At 36.2% G+C, this 23,987-nt stretch overlaps 1 protein-coding gene across 3 annotated transcripts in view; it reads left to right on the top strand.

The window, feature by feature from the left end:
• LOC132056652 (cleavage and polyadenylation specificity factor subunit 1) overlaps positions 1-20,018 on the top strand; it is a 45,487-nt gene extending 25,469 nt beyond the window's left edge. The window contains exons 14-27 of one of the 3 annotated variants that reach the window (XM_059448935.1): positions 2,530-2,670; positions 2,815-2,909; positions 5,828-6,024; positions 6,693-7,483; positions 7,721-7,801; positions 7,881-7,946; positions 8,840-8,917; positions 9,338-9,559; positions 10,200-10,331; positions 10,423-10,599; positions 11,570-11,749; positions 11,916-12,044; positions 12,711-13,096; positions 19,318-20,018. In XM_059448935.1, the coding sequence (XP_059304918.1) occupies positions 2,530-2,670; positions 2,815-2,909; positions 5,828-6,024; positions 6,693-7,483; positions 7,721-7,801; positions 7,881-7,946; positions 8,840-8,917; positions 9,338-9,559; positions 10,200-10,331; positions 10,423-10,599; positions 11,570-11,749; positions 11,916-12,044; positions 12,711-13,096; positions 19,318-19,432 (2,790 nt within the window). In that variant the 3' untranslated portion in view covers positions 19,433-20,018. Of the gene's footprint in view, positions 1-2,529; positions 2,671-2,814; positions 2,910-5,827; positions 6,025-6,692; positions 7,484-7,720; positions 7,802-7,880; positions 7,947-8,839; positions 8,918-9,337; positions 9,560-10,199; positions 10,332-10,422; positions 10,600-11,569; positions 11,750-11,915; positions 12,045-12,710; positions 13,097-18,189; positions 18,215-19,317 lie in introns of those variants that run through there. The other 2 variants (XM_059448936.1, XM_059448937.1) reach the window with 2 other exon arrangements.
• The last annotated feature ends 3,969 nt before the right edge of the window (positions 20,019-23,987 follow it).

Genomic DNA, 23,987 nt, shown 5'->3' with positions numbered 1-23,987 from the left:
TTGTCTCTAATTTTAATACTCTGTGAAACCTTGCTATTACTCACATCACATCACATCATTGTGGGAAGTGATATAAGTCTTGTCATTGCATGTTATTTGCTCCAGTTCAAATCTTTTATTTAACTTTCTGATTTCTTCCTATTTCTTTGTTATGCTCGTTTACCGCGAGTTCTAATGTTTCTTGTGCATATAGCTAGATGGTAAGAATATTGTTGTGTCTTTTTTTTTTTGCTAAAATGCTAACACACCCACTGTTTCTGTCATCCAGATGCACTAATTTACATGAGTTTATTGCTGTTTGAAGAGTTAGTGATCTGAGTCTTCTAGCATACTTTGTGAATAAGTTCTGGAATATGGTGTATTTAGCTTGAAGTGTTAAGAGATTCATATCTCTCACTGTATGTCTATAAACGTAATGCAACATACATACTAAACAACTATTGAGGACCTTCTTTTCTTATCTACACAGTAGCTTTTTCATTATTTCCTGTTGCTGTAGAGAGTTAGTTTTAGTGGGTGGTACTGTCTTTTATCCTAGAAAAAGGAGGTACTGTCTTTTTTTTTTCCTTGTTTAATTAGGTACATTAGTTTTGAAGTGCCTTGCCCTTTCTCCTTTTTACTAGTTTAGCAGTATGCATATTCTCAAGCCAGCTTTCATGCACCAAGACAAAGTTTCCTCCCAGTTTCATGGGATCACCTGTGCTAATCTTGAAAGACATGGCACTGTTTTTTTTTTTTCCAGTTATATTTTAGAAAGAACAATTCAAAGGACCAGGTCCGCAGAAGTGTTGACATCTCTGCATGCAAACCACAGTTTATTCAGATGGTTCTCCATGAGACTGCAACTTGAAAAAAATTCATGAATTGTCTAGTTTTATGTGTAATGAGCAACATGACTGGTGCTAACTTGAAGGAATAGCTATTATAGTTACCTGATTTTATGAGTGCCTTACCAGAGTTCAATTTATATTGAAAATTTTGCTGAATAGAATTTCACTGTGTCCTGTCTTTTTATTTTTATTTTTTATCAAGCAAATATATTAAGGGGCATCCTGTGTTGTACCATGGTACTATAGTTTTCATGTTGAATGGTGTGATTATTCTCTCATGGTACTACAGTTTTCCTGTTGAATGATGCGATTGTTCTCTTCGCTTTTCTGTGTTCAATGTTCATATCTTGATATCAATGAGATGACTTGTGAGTTTTCTAAGAGTGCTAAGCATTCAGGAATTTCTGTGTTTCGCTGCTTTCTTACTTACGCAACCTTGATTGGTATCTTAACTTGGACTAATGGAAATTGTTCTGATGTTTTATAACTTAATTAATGGCAAAAGTCATAGATAGCCCCCTAAACTTTACCACATTTTCCTCATGGCTACCTAAATCGAGGGTTGTACCTATTGGGTACCTAAACCACTTCGAATTTGTACCTATTGAATACTTTTTTGACAATCATCCAAAAGTATAAAATGTGTGGGCTACACTCGCGGATGACATGGCAATGTGACGAATTAAATAATGACACGTGGCATTTGGGTCAAAAATATTATTAAAAAATTAATTATAAGAAGAGAAAAAGAAAAACTATTTAGAATATATTTAACTAATTAAAAAATATAATTTAATAATAACACAAAATAAAAAAATATTCTTGAGAAAAAGCCCCTACCCACCCACCAAACCTTTCCCCTGCTACAGTCCCCGCCGTCGCTGTCATCCCAGTTGCCAGCCCTACGTTCAACCTTCTTCCCCTCCCATTAGCCAACGCCCACTTTACCTTCTTCCTCTCCGCCTGTCATTAGCTTTAGATTCACCTGAAATATTAATAAATCCATATGAACGTTGCCGGAAAAATTGAAATATTGCCGGAAATTTTTTAGAAATCCAGATCTGATTTCTTCTCTTGAAGAACTTCTTTTCTTTTGTTTTGATCCTTTCAACTATGGTGATATATTATTATTAGATTACAAAGATATATTAACATATTCGGACAGAACCAGCTCGGGCATAAAAATGGAGTTTCATCGGAAATATTTTTGACACCCGAATCCAAAGTTTCTTATTCGATTTTAGTGGGAGACATCAACGGCATGAGACATCAACGGCATTAGACTGAGTTAAAAAGGGTGATTGGTGTGTTTTACAGCAACGAGCAGCGGCGGGAATGGCAGCCATTGGTGGTGGATGATGGCTGGGTGAAAAAATGAAGAAGATGAGCCAATTTTTTTTTTTTTAATTAAAAATAATAATCTTTCACGCGCCCGTCTTTGTATATATTACACACACATTGCCACATCAGCAAAAAGTATTCAATTGGTACAAATTCAAAGTGGTTTAGGTACCCAATAGGTACAACCCTCGGTTTAGGTAGCCATGAGGAAAATGTGGTAAAGTTTAGGGGGCTATCTATGACTTTTGCCTTAATTAATCTTAGATATTCAGCATATCATGACATTGCCTGATAGTGAACAGTGTACTCAAATCTAGCTGGAGAAAGTAATTTTGATGCTGAATTTTATTTCTTGAAGGAAGCTTTACCAGGTTGCAAGGGAATTTGGACTGTTTACCACAAGAATACACGTACCCATCTCAATGAATCCTCAAGAGTGGCAGATGAAGAAGACGAATATCATGCATATTTGATTATTAGTTTGGAGACTCGTACAATGGTATTCTTTTCACTTATGCATAGTTCCAAGTGTAAAATATCTGAGAAGAAAAATTGCTTTATTTTTCGATCTATGCTTTATAGCTGGAAATGAAGTCTTATGTTGAGACACCTGTAACTTGATTTTCTTGTCTTCTTCTGGCAGGTTCTGCAGACTGCAAATAATTTGGAGGAGGTAACAGAGAATGTGGATTACTATGTTCAAGGAACTACTCTTGCTGCTGGAAATCTATTTGGGAGTATTTCCTTTTGCCCTTCTGATATTTAGTATTTGAGCTAACTAAATCATTGTTCAGTAGTTCGTGGTTCAATACCAAATGTGCAAAAATGTTGTCTAACCTTTCCTCCCCTGCAACAATTTACTTCCTTCTTGGCCTGTTTGGTTTAGACTATTTTGGTTCTTTTTATTACTACTCCCTACATTTCATTTTGTGTGACGGTGTTGTTTCATTTGATAACTACTCCCACTGTTTCGTTTTATTTGATGATATTTCTGATATCTTCTGGCATATAGTATTTGATGTCTTCGCTAACTAATTTACGTAGAGGGAAAGAAATAGGAGAGCTTTTGTCCCTTATTTCCCTTTGGTGTATCCATGATGTTCCTAAACTTGATGGTTGGGTAAAAAAATACATCTTTTCATTTTGTTTCAAAATCTCATGAATAAGGCATTAATGATGTTCTTTCCAGTTTTCTTATTTTAAAGGGAGTTTTACATAAGCAAAAACACCACTTATTTTGAAATGCATCTTTTTCAAGGTATTTATTAAGGGTAAGTTGGTAAAAATACATCTTACGTTCTATGAATGAGTAGTTTTCTTAAGGGAAAGCTAAAAACACCACTTATTTTGAAATGCAGGGAGTATTAAATTAGTGATAGTAGAGTAAAATATTAAAGCAGTGGTTGAAAAGTTTTTTGATAGAGTGCAAGGAGACGGGCTAGGACGTGGACCATTTTCTCCTACATTGTAGGATTATCATGAGATTATGGTGGGATATGTTTAAGTGGTTTCACATTCCTTGGACAATGCCAAGAACCATGAAAGATTTGATGGTTAGTTGGAAGAGCGGGAGAAGAAGGAGAAGACGAAGGGCTTGGAACAGGGTTCCACTTGCTCTAATGTGGGTAGTCTGGAGAGAGAGAGAAATAGGAGAGCCTTTGAAGGAGTAGAATCGAGTTTCTCTCAGTTGAGGAGTAGCCTCCGCTCCCTTATTTTGTTTTGGTGTTCTTTGTTGTAGAGATGATTGGGCGGAGTTTGTAGAGAATCATATTCTGTAGATTCTTTATCTTTTGGTATACCCCAGGTATACGGCCAGTTTGGCCCATGTTTATGAATGAAAATACCTTTACTTGATTAAAAAAAAAAAGTTTTTTGATAGAGAAAATATCACATAAAAGTTAAAATTTGAATAAGTTAATGAATTTAATTTTTGATTTTTATAATGGAATGGTCTCAAACATTTTTGGGCATACTAAAGTAGAAAATCATCGTGTAAATTTAAAGGAAAAGAGTATCGTTAATTAATCATTTTGTTAGTCATAGCTGGTTTTCATATTTTGTAATAATCACCTTCCGCAATCATTGACGACTTTTTCTCATATGCAAATCATTTTCCAATGACCAATTATTTACATAATCAAAACCAGTTATTCCTTCATTTGTTAATTTGTTCTTACTTAGAGATTATTAATGTAAAAGTTCTTTAACATGGAGATGTCTTGGTTTTTGTGCTCCCTGTAACCTTTTGCTTTTCTTTTGTTTAATTTTTGAGTTGGTTTATTAGATTCTTTTTTTTTTTTTTTTTTTTTTAAATCAGGTAAACATTTCATTCATAAACATGGCCAAAAAACTGGCCGTTTACAAGGGGTATACCAAAAGTAAAAAGAAATCTACAAAAAGAATTAATTCTCCACAAACTCCACCCGATCTTCTATACAATTGAGAGCTCTATGGATGCACCAAAAGAAAATTAGGGATTGAAGGCTAATATTTAATTGAGAAAAGTTCGACTCCTCCCCCTCAAAAAGCTCTCCTATTTCTCTCCTCAAACCATGCCTTCTCCTTCTCCCGCTCTTCCAACTGAAATCAACTCTTTATCCCACCATAGTGTCAAACCACCTAAACATATCCCACCATAGCCTCATAGTAAGATCACAATGTAGAAGAAGATGATTCACATCCTCGTCCATCTCCTTCCACATAAAATAAAACACCAGCTGACGCAGACAACATTCCGCTTTCTAAGATTTTTTGCCGTCAAGATCACCCCTCTAGTAGCTAGCTTTGTGAAAAGACATACCTTCCTCGGCACATTTGGAACCTAAACTGCGTTACAAGGAAAAACTTCATCTTCCCTAATCAAAAGTTTCTCATAAAAAGACTTAATGGAGAACAAACCATTCTTCCCCAAAGCCCACCACAACCCATCGGGATCATCAACCGAAGTAACTTGCTTATGGAGTAGAGCCAACTATCTTTGAAACTCGGGTGATCTTCCAATCGTGGAAGTCCCTCCTAATCTCAAGTCCCAAAAAGTCTCTCTACCTTGTGTCCCTCTCACTTGTTGTATTGTCAAGTCTCTTTGGCAAGATATTCTTGTAGGCTCGAAAATTCATTTTTCAATAGATTATCCCCACACCACCTATGGCCCCAAAGATTAACTCTCCTCCCTTTCCAACCTTGAATGAGATATTTAATTTGCATTTATTAGATTCTTAAATAGCTGAAAATCTGTTTCGCTGGCCAAAAAATACAAAGAAAAAGAAATAAGTTTCCCTGGTTTGATTGTTCAAGAAGTTGTGCAATAATTTGGAGGGGATTAACAAACCTTTTTTTATCCTGAAGTTACCTATTACTGATTCAAAAGGAAAGTTCGATGATGGCTCTGCTTTCTTGTGGTCCATAAATGATAATATATTATACCTTATAAAAAATGAGAATGCATTCTATTCTTTTGTTTATGGTTGTTATGAATGAAAAAGTAGGAATTAGTTCCCTGATCTGGAGTTTTGTTTTCTCCATGCTAGACTGAATGCTTTTAAAAATTGACCATTAGACCTATGTCTTGAATTTTGTATTCTTTTTGGTTGCTGATTATGTTGAGCGGTTGCATTTTTTTTTTTTCCAATGCATTTCACATTGTAATTTCTGTGTAGACGCCGAGTTATCCAAGTGTTTGCTCATGGTGCTCGAATTCTTGATGGTGCATTTATGACTCAAGAATTGAGCTTTAAGGCTTCAAATGTGGAATCTGGCTCGAGTTCAGATAGTCCTACTGTAACTTCTGTTTCGATAGCCGATCCTTATGTTTTACTAAGAATGACAAATGGAAGTCTTCAGCTTCTTGTCGGAGGTATGTACCAAGACAAACTATATTTGCTTTCGTAAATTACTACTTCTCTTCTTAGCAGTGGTAACCAACAAGCAAACCCTTTCTTCGTTGCTTAATTTGATAAGTCATGTTCTAGCTTACTACATTACGGTCTTTAGGGAATATTGCTTTTTTGTTTCATACCAGTTCATAATATTTGCTGAGAACATTACTTGATAGAGTATTGATTATTTGGTTTTTGCAGGCTCTTACATCATACTTGAACTATCGATTAAAAAGAAAAACTATCAGAATGCCCCTTATTACCTTTATTCTCAAAACTTAAATTTGATACTACAAGCATATTGGTCTAGTCCGTATGAATCATGATACAAATGAACTATGACTTCAACTGAGCCTAAAATAAAATGCATGTACTGCAATTCCTAAGGGACTTACCACTGGCCCGAATCATTATCTTACTACTAGTTCGAATCATAGTCTGGATTTGTGAAAATACATGCTGTAGTTATTTATTTTTTGATAAAAGATAGCTGTAGTTATTTCTGAAAGGCCTGGGCTGGTCCATAATAACTGTATAAGTGACAGTTTAAGTCTTTCCATTTTCTGTCTTGAACCGTGTCATTTTGAGCTTGACTTTTCATTTATCCTGTGTTTCTCTTCCATTCTGACTTTATTGTTCCTTTCAGATCCGTCATCGTGCTCTCTTTCAATAACCGTTCCGTCAATATTTGAAAGCTCACAAAAGTCAATATCTGCTTGTACACTATATCATGACAAAGGCCCTGAACCTTGGCTCAGGAAGACTAGTACTGATGCTTGGCTTTCTTCTGGCATGGGGGAGGCAATTGATGGTGCCGATGGGGTAACCCATGATCAGGGTGATGTATATTGTGTTGTTTGTTACGAAAATGGTACTCTTGAAATATTTGATGTTCCCAATTTTAGTTGTGTTTTCTCCGTTGATAAATTCATATCTGGGAGGACCTACCTTGTTGACACCTTTATCCAAGATTCAGTCAATGGTCTTGATACACATTCGAAGAATAGTGAGGATGTTATGGGCCCTGGACAGAAAGAGAACAGGAAGGACGTGAAGATAAACGTGGTGGAGTTGATGATGCATAGGTGGATAGGGAAACATTCCCGCCCTTTTCTTTTTGGGATATTGGCTGATGGGACGATTCTAAGTTACCATGCATATGTTTTTGAAGGTTCAGAGAATTCTTCTAAAGTTGAGGGATCTGTTTCATCACAGAATTCTGTTAGTCTTAGCAATACAAATGCGTCTAGGCTCAGAAATTTAAGATTTTTTCGGGTTCCAGTAGACAATTATGCAAGGGAAGAGATGCCGTCTGGAACCCCATTACAGCGAATGAATGTTTATAAGAATATTGGTGGTTCTCAAGGAATATTTCTCACCGGGTCAAGGCCATCTTGGTTCATGGTGTTCCGTGAACGACTTAGGATACATCCACAGGTTATTGTTAACTTCCATATTTATTTCACAAATTTTTGTAGCTGTTTTCTTGGTAGAGTAGAGGGATTGATGAAATTAGATTTAGTTGATGCCCGTTTACGCTTGAAGCGCAACTTTCCTGGCACCGTCAAACTATTTAATGCACCTGTAACCTTTGTTATCTAAGCTAAAAACTTTCACCTTGGGTCATTTACCCCTTATGTACTCTTCTTGATAAGTACTGCTTTGTTGCTGCAGCTATGTGACGGGCCTATCGTTGCCTTCACTGTTCTTCACAATGTCAACTGTAATCATGGACTGATATATGTAACTGCCCAGGTATGGTAATACATTGTACTTCTTCCGACTTTTATGTGTCTCTGCTTATGTGTTCCTGGATTGCTTTTGGTCATTGCAGGGAACATTAAAGATTTGCCAACTTCCATCTTTCCTGTCTTATGACAGCTATTGGCCTGTGCAAAAGGTGGGAATTCATTTTTGTAGACCAGTAAAACAAATTTATTTACCTGTTACTCCCTACTTTCCAATTTATGTGACAATTTGACTCAGCTCGGAGTGTAAGAAAGAAATGAACACTTCTAAAACTTTCTGCCGTAAATATGCTATAACATTTTTGTGAGTAGAAGACTTTTGAAACTTGCATTTTACTTTTAAGCACTCTTTTAGATTTTTACACTACGCATATACAAGTATTGTTGTCAAATGTCATTTTGTTTCTAATGCTCTTTCCTGTTTTTCTATTTTATAAAACTGGAAAAGACAATTACTTTGAAGGTAATTCAAAAGCGTTTTTTAAATTATATCTTATTGTAATGATCCTCCGGATATATTACGATTGATTTGCTTTTGATGACCTAAGACATCACAATAACTGTGGCGTGTCAAGTATAATTATGGATATCCAACTGTGGACGGAGGTTAGAAACTTTTGGCATTTCCCATGAGAGCTTCAATAAAGATAATATGATTGTATGATGGCTAACTCATTGATCGATGAAAGTGATTACTAACTGAAGGAATTTGTGCAGTGGCTAGCTAATAGATTGATTAGAGGGATTTATCAGTATAATTTCAAAGCTGGGGACACTTGCATCCAGAGCAGTTGAACTACTAGTCTGGAAATGTGAATTATTCTATTACAAATATGGCACGGTGTTTAGCTTTTTCAATAATTTGAGAAGCGTGCCCTGCACAAATAAATAAAGTAATGCATATGAACTGTTGCTAATGTTTCCCAATTAATTAGAGTACAAAATCATTAGTAAAGAAAGTCTGATCTTTATTTCTTCCAATGGGCATCTGAATTTTAACATTTCCCTTGTCTTTCTTCTCTTTTGTTCTTGGACTGAGCTGCAGATACCATTGAAGGGAACACCACATCAAGTTACTTATTTTGCTGAGAAGAATTTTTACTCAGTTATAGTTTCAGTTCCAGTGAGTATATGTTCCTTCTTCTGTTATCTGTTCGTGGTTTCAGATTAATGTATTAACATATGTTGTAAGGCTGGTAATATTTTGCTTTCAAGAGTAAGGCTGGTATACACATGCTCAGAGATGGAGCCGCAAAGAATACACCTATGTGTATACTACAAAACTTTCGCACGCATAAATGCACAACATAGAATTGTTAATCAGCTACAGTTATAGTGAGCGGTGATGTTACCAGTTTCCAAAAAAAAAAAAAAATCAGCGATCTGTGTGATCTCAGCAGATACCCCAAAAACATGAGTGCGCGCGCGCACACAAAAAAGGAACTAAATAAAAGGAACATGTGAATCATTGGTGGAAAAAGAAATAGAGGCTAGCATTAATATTTACTGGCTTCATTTTATACAGTTTTACTTATTTCTGCAGGTTCTTAAGCCATTGAATCAAGTCCTATCAACTATAGCTGATCAAGAAGTTGGCCATCAGTTTGATCCTGAAAATTTAAATTATGAAGAAAGCTATCCTATAGAAGAATTTGAGGTGCGGATTGTGGAACCAGAAAAATCTGGTGGGCCCTGGCAAACGAGGGCAAGTATTCCTATGCAAAGTTCTGAAAATGCTCTGACTGTGAGGATGGTTACTTTACTTGTGAGTTCAATTTTATTCCTCTTCTTTCTCTTTTTATTGTTTGTTTCCTTATAGAAAATAAGTTATTATGGTAAAAGAGGCGAACAATTTAATATTGAGTATAAGTTTTCCTAAAAGTATTTCAAACTTTAAATTTTTCTTTATAAAAAAATTTCAATGTTTATTTCCTCTCTCAAACTTAATTGATTCAACTCTTGAAGATCAAGTTACCACCTTCTGGTTGGATTATTAACATCGATAACCTAGTTTATTGAACATAAAATATCTGGGAGAATTTCTTTTAATAAAAACTACAACTTTCGGAACTCCAATTTGGAAAACACAAGCTTCTGTTTCTAATGGTATATATATTCAACTCTCCTTTGTATTTTCTCTGTTGAATGTTACAATTCCCTAAAGTAGAGTTTTCGAAGCTCCATTTGCCCTTTGAAAAGTTTCCCTTGAGGTGATCTATTTGAAAATTCATAAAGATATATCTCACTCTAAAATCTGAAGTGTAAATGAAAATGAAAATACCATGGGTACGGAAACTTGTTGATTCACCTAATTGTCACTAGGTCAATTGAAAAGAGACCTGGAGTTTTTGCTCCTCTCATTTAAAAAATTAATCTTTTCCTCTATCTTTCAATTTGTCCTACAGAATACAACTACGAGAGAGAATGAAACACTTTTGGCAGTTGGGACTGCTTACGTGCAAGGGGAAGATGTTGCTGCAAGGGGGCGTGTGCTTTTGTTTTCTATAGATCGAACTGCTGATAATTCTCGAACTTTGGTATCTTCCATCACATGGCTTTTGGCGTTCATATTTCTCTTTCTTGTTGGCAAATTGAGATGTTTTTCTCTCTTCTTCGAAATGGTTTCAGGTCTCAGAAGTCTACTCAAAGGAATTAAAGGGTGCTATATCTGCTTTAGCTTCACTTCAAGGTCACTTGTTGATAGCTTCTGGTCCTAAAATTATCCTGCACAAATGGACGGGTTCTGAATTAAATGGAGTTGCTTTTTGTGATGTTCCTCCACTTCATGTTGTGAGCCTAAATATTGTAAGTACAATTTGTAGTGGCTTTTCCTTCATTTCTGAAGAACATTGTATTATCAGATCAAACTCCAGTTAGGATTTAGTATTTGGGTGTTTTCTTCCGTACGTTTTTCCTGTCATCTGGGGAAGTTACGTAAATTATGGTTTCCTTTAATTTGTGATTATTGAAGTTTAAGAAGTGGGTCAAAGGTAGCCCACTCTCTTCCAAATTTGCATTGAGGATAAATAAGCTTACGGATATGATCTGAGATTTAATCATATAAACTTATGAGGAATAACATAATTTATAATCTTAGGAGTGGTCAGTTCAACATTATAAAATGAAATGCCTAGTGCATATCCCATTTTTGCAAACAGCATTGTGAGAATCCACGAGAAGTGACTGGGTGCACCTAGATTGAGGAGTTTCAATCATAATGTGGTAAAAAGCATATAGATGCATCATTTGGTGATTCCTAGTGGTGCATTTCCCATCTTTCTGTAGTATTGGTAACAGACTAACAGTTACAAAATTTGAGGAGATAAATCATTTTGCGACAGCTCAGTCTGCTGTAAAATAGTGTGCCCTGCACCCAACCCCTGAGTAGATGCTTTGACAAGAATCAAAGTAGAAAATAACTTGAAGAAAATGTGATGAAGGGAGCAACAGTCTGCTATTAGTTTCTTCTCTCTATTGATTAAGATAGGTTGTCGTATCAATATTACTTGTAGTTAGACAAAATCATTTTTGGTGGCTCAAGCTACAAAGAGAATCGAATTCACTGTTTGGGAGGAGCACATAACTTGGTTTTATCTTTTATTCTCTAAACCTTGACAGTTTCCATAAATGAAGGAACTAATGGTATGATCCTTTTCATTATTGGACAAAGAATATCGAACCGTGATAGTATCTGGAGTTCTCTTCGTTTAGTTTCTCTAAGCTTCTCACAAGAAAATATTCTGAACTTTTTCTTTCAATGTCGTAAATGTCATAGGTGAAGAACTTTATTCTTCTTGGAGACATTCACAACAGCATATACTTCATCAGCTGGAAAGAGCCACAACTTAATTTATTGGCCAAAGATTTTGGGTTGCTTGATTGTTTAGCAACAGAGTTTTTAATTGATGGTAGCACTCTCAGTCTTCTAGTTTCAGATGATCAAAAGAATGTCCAGGTAAGTTTTGTCTTTATATTTTGTCTATTTTGTCGAATAGCTTTCTCATTGTACTCTGTGATAAGAAATGGACCCTGGGCGTAACTCAACTCTAAAAGCTAGCTCATGAAGTGATGTTGTCCAAGACCATATAATGACAACAACCATTTCCTCCTCATGCCACTAGACCGTGGACACCATAACATGGCGGCCCAACATTGAGACACACAATAACATGGATGAGCCTAGCTTTGGTACCATGATAAGTAATGAATCTTGGGAACTTACTCCTCAACTCCAAGAGCTAGCTCATGAGGTGAGGATTGTCCAAGACCATATAAGGAAATAACCTATTTCCCCTACCTATGTGGGACATTTAATATTTTGAAGGGCCATTGCGCGAGACTTTAAGTTCACAAAACAAGAAACTCTCCAAGTTCTATGATCAGTTGAAAACCCACAAGCCTTTCTGATGTAGGTTCACTATAACTTTTCCATCTGATGCAAACATTTTTGCCTATTGGATGACCTTCAACCTGAAAGTTCTATTTGTGTGTTTTCTAGTCAATTTTTTTTTCTCTCTCCCTCGGGGTCAGAAGGGGCTCACTCTGATTTGAAAAAAGGTGGATGAGTTTGCAACAATATGCCAATTCTAATGCATGGAAAAGATGCAGATAAGCTTTTGAGTCATAGAATTTTATAGTTTCCGCAAATGATAATTTTCTAAATAGAAGTTTGTGACCTGCAACGGAGTTATGCAAAGTAATAGCTAGTAATACTTGCAAGTTATTCAGATATATGCGGTCAGTATCATTGATCTTGCATAGCATTCTGATAATGTTATCGAGCCAAGGAACTAATATCTTTTGTTACTTCCTGCTGTCATTGTCTTTAGCAATGGTTTGAAGACCTGCGGCGTTCTTTAAATTTAATCATGGGCTTTGATATCTGACTCTAATTTGTTAATATTGCTTAAATGTAGATATTCTACTATGCTCCAAAGATGTCAGAAAGTTGGAAAGGGCAGAAGCTTATGTCTAGGGCTGAATTCCATGTTGGTTCTCGCATTACAAAGTTCTTACGCTTGCAGCTGCTTCCCACTATATCTGAGCGAACTTCTACCACTCCGGGGTCTGATAAAACAAATCGCTTCGCTTCAGTGTTTGGCACGCTAGATGGCAGCCTTGGCTGTATAGCCCCTCTGGATGAACTTACTTTTCGTAGGCTTCAGTCCCTGCAGAAAAAGCTTGTTAGTGCTGTTACCCATGTTGCTGGACTAAATCCAAGATCTTTCCGCCAGTTCCGTTCAAATGGAAAAGCTCATCGGCCTGGTCCAGATAACATAGTTGACTGTGAGCTGCTATCCCAGTAAGTAGTGTCTGAACTGTCTAGCACTTCTTTTTAGTTCAAGCAGAATTTGTTTTTATGTGTTGTCAACTTCCCTGTTTAGACAGTTTAGTATGTACCATAATATGTTTGGTGGTGAGTGAAAAAGGAAGTATCTTGCCTTCTGATGAGATTGAAGAGCTCTATGTCTACAATAATTTGTCTTTTCAGACTAATTCGGTGTACTCTAAATTTCACATTCGTTCCGACACGAACATTCAAATCTCTGACAAGATCAAAAGAATGGCAAATACATGACCTAATAAACTTTCAGAAAAAGATACATGACCTAATATACGTGTAACAACACATAAGCTGAACCTAACTGGTTAGGATAACTTTATTCTATATGATAGTTAAGCCTCAATGCCTCATCTTGTCATCTTCAATCCTCATTGTATCAGATTTAAAGACTGGTTGATAGGGAGGTCTATGAAGGACATCTGGACATGACTAAATCAACTCAACTGACCTTCTCCAAGTTTACCCTTTATATATGCTCTACTTGTATGTTGTCATACGTGATCACTTCTGATCTTGACTGATGTTGTATGACCACATATCTATCTCAGTAATTTTTGTTAGAGAATACACGTATTCCTTGTTTGTTTCATAGAAGTTTCCAAAGGGATTTATAATGTCCTAGGGGATGCACCTACTACCTTAGGTTTTGAGTTGGATGCTCAGATTCTCACATGGTGTTAGTGCCAAACTTTGGTAAGCCCGTTTTCACAATCGCTCTTCTCTATCTATTCTATCGCTCTGGGCTTCTCTAATCTCTCTCAATTTAAGCCCCATTGAGCCACTAGATTTTCTTCAAGGTCACTCCTTAAGCCTGTTGAGCCTACTCCCTCTTGGCTCCAGGCTCCTTCTTGAGCCTACTCCCTCTTGGCTCCAGGCTCCTTCTTGAGCCTACTCTCTCTCTTTCAGGTCCAATCTTCTGTCATCAAGAAAAAAGGACAACAAAAAGCAAAAAGAGAAAGAGTTCAAGTTTGTGTGTAAATCCTAGAATCAGGTTACACACTTATCCTTCATTTGTTGTATAAGGGTTTTCAAAAGATTTTATAATTCTTAGGTCGCTTCACCCATTTCCTTGAGGTTTTGAGTTGGATACTCAGATTTTTCATATTGGCAAAGGCAAAAAGCGCAAAGAAGTGCTCAAACTTTGCAATGGCCTTAACCTCAAACCACAATCAAATTGGGGCTTTAGTAGAGAGAGGCGCAATGAAGGAAAACTAAAAATTGTACTATCCTTTGGTATAATAAGGTCCTTATTTACCCAAAAAAAATTGTACTATATGTAATGCTCGAAAGGAATACCATAATCACAAAAAACACTTACCCCTTCCGTCCCAATTGATGTGATGGTGTTTGATTGGTTACAAAGTTTAAGAAATTAAGGAAGACTTTTAAAACTTGTGGTCTAAAATAAGTCATAGATATTGGTGTGGCTATAAGTCATCTCATTAAGGGTAAAATGAAAAGTTTGAAGTTAAATTTACTAAATATAGAAAGGTCATATCTTTTTAGACTGACTAAAAAGGAAAGAGTGTCACTTAAATAGAGACGGAGAGAGTATATGATCAAAGTAATTGAAAAATGATCATTCTTTTGAGAAGGTTTTAAGACTCTTTTAAAGATAATTTAAAGAAATAGATGAAGTTAAAAACATGTAGGTTCAGAGACCAATTAAACTTTCTATTTAGACGTAAAAATGTAGTTTAAAGTTTCTTATTCAGCTTAAGTTACTAGTTGTCTGGCACGCCTTACTGCCTTATTCTAGCACTTAAAACCATTAAGCGAGGCAAACTGCACAATCTGAACGTCACCTTAGCTTTAGGGTTTTAGTGTTCCTCAAATGAGCCTTTAACAAGACTCAATTCTATTTTAACATCTACATCTCAAATCATCTTATGGGTTTTTTAAAGCCTTCGAGGCCTAAAATTCACTTCCGTATTGTTTGTTTTACTATTGTTTTATAGAACTTTCTTATGAGAATTGGTAGTTGTATTGATAAAAAACACCAAGAAGGTGCAAGCAAAAGTATTTACAGCTCAAAAACAAAACTATGTCCCTTCTCTTCTTAGAGGGATCCTATCAGATCTTGTAGGGTAAGGAGCATTAGTTCTCCAGGTCTGTTTCCAAGGCCAAAACTTATCCTGAAGTCCTCCAGAATCAAGCTATCATAGATTTCACTGTTAATAGACCTCTGCTTTCATTTTTTCCAAATCCTTGCACTAAGACAGACCTTGAAAATTCTCCAGAACAGTAGCAGTTCAGCAAATCTACCCAATTCCTAGTTATTTAAGTTCCTTCTAAAGTTGAGATTCCAACCATCATTGCCTTCTGGAGAACACTATGCTTGCTTCTAGCATTACAGAAAGTCTATGTATGTAGGGAACAACGTTGTGAGAGAAGCATGACCTATCCATCAGTTATTCTAGAAATCGTCCTCCCATCCCCTACTTTGAAACTAATGTTGTCCATAAATTGTTGCCAAGATTCCTGATGTTCTCTAAACCCGAACAGCATAAGGAATGTTTACAGCTTTAGTAATCCAGGGGCCATCAACTCCATACTCCTCACGAATTACTTCTTCCATAAATCTTGTTAACCTCTACACCCATTTCATCATCAAGCTGTTGTTGTGTTGCTTCAAGTTTCTAATTTCCGGTCCCTGCTCCTTTTTGCTGGCTATAATAGTGTTCCATTTTACCAGGTGAAATGTCCTCTTTTTCCTATTCCCTTGCAATAAGAACTCTCTTCTTTGTTTATCCAAACTTTTGAGTCAAGCACATTGTTTGTGAGTACTAGACTATCAGTCTACCCCTCAATGACAAGTATTGACTCTTCCACCTAGCCAATCTTTTCTCACATCTTTCCCCTATCCCTTTCCAAATTTCTGATGCTTTGTTCTTAGCTACGAGGGAAGTAATCCTACATCATACCCCAACGCATTTGCTGATTTGCAAGGCATGCCTGATTTTCAACTTCCTTCACAGGAAATATTAGACTCTTCTGCCAATTGACATGGAGCCCTGAGGTTGCTTCAAAAACTGAGAGTAACTCTTAAGTGTCTGAGCTACTGTAGTGTTGCATCACACATAACTAATATATCATCAACATAGAGCAGATACAAAACTTCCAAACCATTCTGTTCACTGTTTGAAGCTCTGAACCCGCTGATAGAACCATTATGTTTAACAGTCTTGAGCATATTACTGAAATCTTCCATTACCAAGATAAATAAGAAAGGGGAATTGGATCCCGTTGTTTCAAACAGGGGAGGAAGCCAACTGGGAAACAATTCACTAATACAGAATATCTAATGGTGCTAATGCAAAAAGCAATTCATCTAATCCACTCCCAGAGCCCATTGATGTCAGAAACCGAAGTAAGGAGGTCCAATTAACATAATTATATGCCTTTTCAATATGCAGTTTGCAAAAAATCCCAGGCTTATTACCCCTCTTTCTAGTATCCACACATTCATTGGCAATTAGAACTGTGTCCATGGTTTGTCTGTTCTGTATGATGGTCATCTGGAAATCATCAACCATTTTGTTCACCGCCTTCTTCGTTCTTTCTGTCAAAACTTAGGAAATGATCGTTATAACCACTGAATTAAATTGATGGGTCTAAAATCCTTCAAATCACCTGGTTTCTTTGGGATCTAACCAATGTTAGTCGAATTGGAGTTTTTTTCTAAATTTTCCTGTCAGTAAAAAGGATCCAGTGCTCTCATAATATCCTCTTTGATACTAGATCAACATGTTTGGAAAAAAGCCCATGGTGTATCTATAGGTCCCCGGGCTTTATTGTTAGCACACTGCTTGATGGTATGCCATATTTCCTGCTCCTCAAAGTTGCTTTGTAATGAATCATCCTCCTCTTCATTTATTCTTGGACATTGCCCTTATATTGAAATCAGGTCTCCAGATTTTATTTTCAGTATATAAGTTCATGTAGAAGCTTAGGACTTCATTTATGATGTTCTCTTGCTCATCTTCCATCTCCCATCTCCCATGGCGTCGAGGGAATTGCACGTATAGAGATTCAAAAAAGAATCGATCTGATCCAGGTCAGAATTTTATGGGATTCCCAAAATCATACTTCAGCTCGTTAATATAATTGTATCTCCTGTGTGCATTGCCTATCTTCTGGAAAAACTTTGTATTCGTATCTCCTGTTTAATCCATAAGGTTCTACATCTCTCATCTCCAAACGATATCTTCATATTTAGCAATCTCCTCAATCTCCATTTGAAGAGAAGCTTTTGTAAGGAGCTTCAAGCTTCTGTTCATCAAGTTGTCTTCTTTCCTGAATGCTCTCTAGTGAGTCTGCTAGGCCCAAGAGATCATTCTTCTTCTTTTCAAGGCTCCCAAAATTGTTAGCATTCCATTCTTTTAATTTCCCTTCTAGAGATTTCAGCTTCTGTGCAAGAACATAATCAGGCCTACCCTGCACTGGAAACAAATTCCACCAGTTTTTGACTTTTTTCTACCATTTCCTTTGAAGTTTTCCACTTCAAGCCACCAATTCTCAAATTTAAAATATGCATTAGTCTATCCCATTCGCCGCATTGAAGCTGGATTTGAGCATGATCAGAAGAAATTTTGGGCAGTAATGTCTGTTTAATGCACTTGAAAGCTTTATCCCTTTCAACAGAGAACAACAATCTGTCCAGCCGTGAAGCTACTTCTTGACTGCTATTCTTCATCCACGTAAACATACCCCCAATCAAAGGAGGATCAATGAGCTCGAGATCTTCTATGCATTCTGAAAATTCCCACAATGTTCTGGTGAGATTGTTGGTGTTTCTCCTCTTCTCTGCTCATCTTTTTATGTTAATGTCCCCACAAATAAGCCATGCCCCTGCACAGAGGCGTCTACTAGCAACATGTTCCCATTAGAGTTCTCTTGTCCTCTTTTTTTTTTTTTGGAAACTGGTATCGTATCTATATATCATATTGAGCAAAGCAGTACATGGGTTGCACTGAAATCACATTTACAATAGTAGTCCAAAATTCTACTGCCCTATATGGCTATATCTATATTGAATTTAACTTATCCAGGTTGTAATTAGGTCCACACAGAAGTTGGATGCCTGTTGAAATTCTGGTTGGCAGCCAAGAATGCAATTGAAATACTTAATCTTCCGCTGCTCAAAATAGTTCCAATCCAGCTTCTCCTATCCTATATAACAATAATGCCTACACTCCTACCACTTGCTTCAAGACATGCTTTCTGGAACTTGTATTTTACACTGCATTTTACGTTGTTAGGTTTCTCCCTACCGCATAATAGCTCTTTGTATTAGATTTTCGTCTATTGTATCATTATCCTGTAAGACTGCTCAAACATCTAAATTGTCTGCAATTAGGCACCACAATCCACAATCCCATTTAATCTCACCCCATGGGGCTAAAATTGTACGTAAATTTTGTCCTACTACTATAACTTTTGATTCCATAGTACTTCATTAAAATAACAATTTTTTTTTTTTAGAGTTTCTTGAATACCAAACATTGCACATAAGCTACAACATCTTAGTCGAAAGTGATTCTCTTGCTAAATCTTGAGTACAAGTGTACCTGACTGTAATTAGATCACTGCTCGTGCTTCCGTGAGACATCTGACTGATAATAATTTTATTGCAAAGAATCTTCATAAAAGGAAAAGTTCATTCCTTGACTTGAAGGCGTCTTTCATTGGAGATTTATCACCATTTGGTGGTGTGTCCTAGGCTCATCAACGAAACTCATGCTAAATGCTTCTATGAAGTGAAAATATATGATCTGTTATGACTTACAAAATTTTGTGAAATCTGTGAAATATACTGTCTGTCTCAATCCCACTCTGTATTTTATGGACTCTATGGTTGGAGAGAAATAAGAGATGCTTTGAAGGCAAAAAGAGTCACATTTCGGTGGTCAAAAACAAGTGTATGCAGTATCTCTACTATTGGTGTAAGGAGGGCTTGTTAGGGGATATGGATCAATATCTTGATTTCCTAGAGTTGTTAGGGAGAAGCATGTAATAGTTCATTGGTCTGACTTCTTCTTTCTGTTGTAATTTCTGTACCCGCTTGGTACTTCAGTAATCAAATTTAACCTACCTGTATAAAAAAAAAAAATACGGTGATCAGTTATAGTAGCATCTGAATTCGTATCATTAGCGTATATATCTTGTTCGTTTTGCAGCTATGAAATGCTCCCATTAGAGGAACAGCTTGAGATAGCTCAGCAGATCGGAACCACACGGACTCAAATAATGTCAAACTTGAATGACATGATCTTGGGTACAAGCTTCTTATAATGTAGCTCTAACAAGAAGATCAGAAACTAATGTTGCTAATTTGGAGGAAGTGGGGAACTGGAGCAGTTCAGAAGTCATCTTTGACCAGTTAAAAGCCTTCAGTAATCATCCTCGTGGAACTGACTGGCTTTAATATCGAACATGCTGTTTCCTCACGAATCATGAAGCCGGAGAACCTTGCAGGAATCATCATTCTCGTCAAGAGCAGCGGCTGCCTCTTAATGAGATTGCCCAGAATTCTTGGGGCTCTGTTGTTCTTGATGGATGTATATTAATTAGGTGATGTATCAATCCTAGGACCATTTGTTATGTACTTCTGCTTAAGATGAAATGTGAAGCTTGATCCTCTTTAACCTATCATTGCGATTCTTGTAGATTATATTATAATGTTCAAGTGATTACACCATCACCAAGGTTAGGAATTACCAATAACACGAAGGGGATGTAGAGCAGACAGGAAGTCAATGTCATCTTGGACTTAGATTAAACGAGAAAGTGTACCTGAGGTGATTTTTGCTTCTCCAAACCAGAAATGTTAGTGTGGAAAATTCTAGTTTGACCATTCTGCTGGTTGACAGTTTGCACCTATTGTATGTTTTCCTCCATCACATAGGATATCCTGAATCATTAAGAACATCACTTGCTATTCCATAATTTTTTCTTCTTTCCTTAAAGCATCCTGTATTTGTAATTCAGTGGTCGGACTAATACAAATTTGCACCGTAGACAACTCACTATGTGGCGGCGGGGTGTGGGTGTGTGGGTTAGTGCTTCTCACTAAAGAGGATTTCATGCTCAGTACTCAAATCCGAGAGCTATGTTTAAGCAAGAAGGAACCTTTATCATTTCACCACAACCTTTAGTTCCAAAATTGATTATTTTGTTTTCTGTACCCCTTCTTAACTAATGATTGTTTGAAGTGTTCGAAATTTGGGTTGCAGCGTCGCACATGTATAACGAATAATTCCATCCACCGTACTCAGGATGGTGATGATGGATGTGAACATTTGGACTGAATGGCCAGTCTTAAAGAAGAAAAACAAGAGACTTTGTGGCCATGGCCTCAAAAGAGAAGAAGAGTGGGCTTAGTAGACGCATTACTAAATACTTCATAGATGACTCCGAGCAAGATTCGTCCCATGTTTGAGCTACGGCGGTCCTAGTAAGTTTGTTCTGGCCGAAAATATTCATAGTTTTGCGCAAAGAAAGAAGATATAGTATGTAATTGTTTATTACCCTAATAGATAAACTACCAATAAGAGTTGTGGTGGAATGGATAGGATCTCTCCACCCTTAACTACGGGAAACTTACATAAACAACTATCTTTTATAAACTCCTAATAATATATAGCTACAGTTTGGAAATTACAAATTGTAGCTACTTTTTATGTGGTTTCGGTTGTATTTCATTGTTTTGAAATAAAGCAACATACAAAAAACGTGAAAACAAAGTGAGTAAAAATAGGTTCTATATTTGGATCTACCTTTTATGTGGTTTCGGTTGTATTTCATTGTTTTGAAATACAAAAATCGTGAAAATAAAGTGGAGTAAAAATAGGCTCTATATTTGGAACATTCACTGTATTTACATCAAAAAAAGATGAATACATTCAAATCCTTTTAAAAAATACAGTGTATTCGGGTGTATTTGATTATTCAAATGCACAATTTCTCCTCCGAAATACAGAAATACAAGCGAATGCAAAAACATACACCCTATGCAAAAAAAATACAAGCGAAATATAAAATACCACTGTATTTACACCAAAAAAAGACGAATACATTCAAATCCTTTTAAAAAATACAGTGTATTCGGGTGTATTTGATTATTCAAATGCACAATTTCTCCTCCGAAATAAAATACAAGCGAATGCAAAAACATACACCCTATGCAAAAAAAATACATTCGAAATATAAAATCCTTTTAACCAAAAAATACGAATACATTCAAAGCCTTTTAAGAAATACACTGTATTCGAGTGTATTTGATTATTCAAATACACATTTTCTCCTTCGAAATATAGAAATACAAGCGAATACAAAAAAATACACTCTTAAGTATACTAAAAAACAGAAAATACAGTTAAATCCGGTCGGATCTCTGGTTAAAATACAAAAAATACACTCTATGTAATTAAAAAAAAAATGTAGAATATAGTCAAATCCGGTCGAATGTCCGGCGAAAATACAAAATACACTTTAGACCGAAATGGGACGGAAAGACGGTGTTCCAACTTCGTTCATACGCAATACACTTTAGACTGAAAGGGAGACTTTCTGCTGAAGCTTAATGATTGTGAAGGGGCTAATCTTCCTTATTCAAATGCCATCAACCTTTTCAAGAATCTGCCGAAGGGGTGGATTGGTTGGGGAAACTATTGTGATATGGCTTACAAGGAAACACATGATGAGATTTGGTTAGAGTATGCTGTTAGCTGCTTCTTTCAAGGCATCAAATTTGGTATTCCTAATTCGAGAAGCCACCTCGCACGGGTTTTATATCTTCCCAGTTTTGATACTCCAAATGAGCCCGTAGGGAGGGCATTTGATAAGTACCTGGAGTGGATACCCCACTAGATCTGGGGTACCGCTGTTTTTGGTGCTGACGACGGCATTGTGGTGGAGATGGAGGAGCGAGGGAGGGGTAAGGGGAAACGAGATCTAGGATAGGAGAGGGAGAAGATAGATTTGGTAGGTGAGAGAAAATCAATTTAAAAAGGAACTTGTGAAATACAGAACCTTTAGTTATGATGTGTAATTTAAGAAAATATTTTTGTTAGGAAAAATAAATAAAATAAAAGATAGTTATTATTCATAAATAGGTTTTAGAGATAGTTATGACAAGTAAATTTTATCTTAACTAAAGCTCTCGGGTTTAGGTATGGAAAAAATCTTGTTAGGGAGCACTTCCTCTTAAATGGGCCTCACGCGGTGTGAATCAGGATTAGTCGGAGCCTCAATCTTTGGTATCGGATATCGGGTGTGAATTTATTTTTCAAAAAAACCTAATTGATAAACTGATTATTCGTGGTATAGTTTATTCGTATTTTTACTTAACCTTACACAAACGATAAAGAAGCATTAAGTGCCCACAGTAACCCCTCGACATATTAGACTTGTTAAAAACCCATGACTCCACCATTATTTCCATTGAAAGCCAAAAAAAAAAAAAAAACTAGAAATAAAGAGAACCCAATATCCATTCATGTAGTTTGGGACAAAGGCTTTTGGGAATGTCTAGAAAAAGTGAGACACAAGTTCCACACAATGCGATGGAGATTAGTGAACCTATAGATAGCATATGGCTCGTGGCCTCTCTCCCATGATTAGTTTCTTCCTCTTTTTTCAAATTGGAGTCCCATTCATAATACATTATTGTGTACAGTCCCTAACCACTAGATATTGTTGTTATATCTCTTTCAAATACTACCAAAAAAAGCCCATCATGAAGTGAACTCTCGACTCTAAAATGATCTTGAATTTTGTCCTATTAAGGGATATGTGTGGGAAGCAAGATTATCCAGTTCGTGGAGAGGGGAGAGTTCTTTTAGGAAAACTTAGTATATAAATATTAGTTTACAAGTGTGTACGTGTGTTTTCAAAATCAGTGAAATTCAGCAAAAACACCAAAATAAATGAAGAGCTAAGAAAAGGAGCATTAGGTTTCTTTGGGGGATAATACCATGAAATTAATTATAGTCCATCTTCTATATTTTGTTAGAGTTAGTCTCAACGAGTTGCTTTGGAATAAGCATGTTTATTTATTAAATAACATATATATGCATATCATCAAGTGATTCCCTAAGTATAAAACTAAATCAAAATTTTCAGCTGTTGTCATATTTGCTGCAAACGATGTCACAACAACTTTTCATATCGTGAAATGTTGGGTCCTTACAATAGGGAAAGAGCAATTGGTGACTTCTTTATTCTTTTAACGTAGTCAACAAAGAAGTGGAACTTCTTTTTGTTTCGAATTCAAACAATAGAATAGAAAAATTATAATTACCAAAACTTGAATTGGGATTACTTGGCATAAGTACTGCGGGGGTCCATAACTTTGATAAGAAGATAAAAGTTTCGTTAAAGTATGCCCCCGATACCAAGTAGGAAACAAAAAAGAAGTTCCACATTGATTGATGAAATGAATTATCCACATTGATTGATGAAATGAATTATGGTCTCATACTTGTGTGCCCATAAGGCGTAATGAGTATCTGGCGGTCCCGGATAAAATGTGTAATTCTAACCTCATTAGGTACAAACCTTGTCTTGCGATTTTTTTTTAAATTTAGTTGAGCGTGGGTTCGAAAATCATTTTTCTTTCACGTAAAAAATTAGAAAAAAATACAACTAAAAATCATTGACTAAGAAGCAATTACAATTCAAACTCGTAACACTATCACTACTAAAAGAATTAGAAATTAACAAAGAAGTTCCAATAATTGATTTTATCCACATTGAAAACAAAATTAACTTTGAGTGTGAGGCCGCTAACATTTTTAGGTTGACTTAGAGACTGAAAATCATTTAAAGATTACAATTCAAACTATAT

Source organism: Lycium ferocissimum, chromosome 5 (genome assembly GCF_029784015.1).
Source record: "Lycium ferocissimum isolate CSIRO_LF1 chromosome 5, AGI_CSIRO_Lferr_CH_V1, whole genome shotgun sequence".
Classification (NCBI taxonomy): Eukaryota; Viridiplantae; Streptophyta; class Magnoliopsida; order Solanales; family Solanaceae; genus Lycium; species Lycium ferocissimum.
Note: the sequence above shows the minus strand (reverse complement) of the source record. Positions and strands in the feature narration are given on the sequence as shown.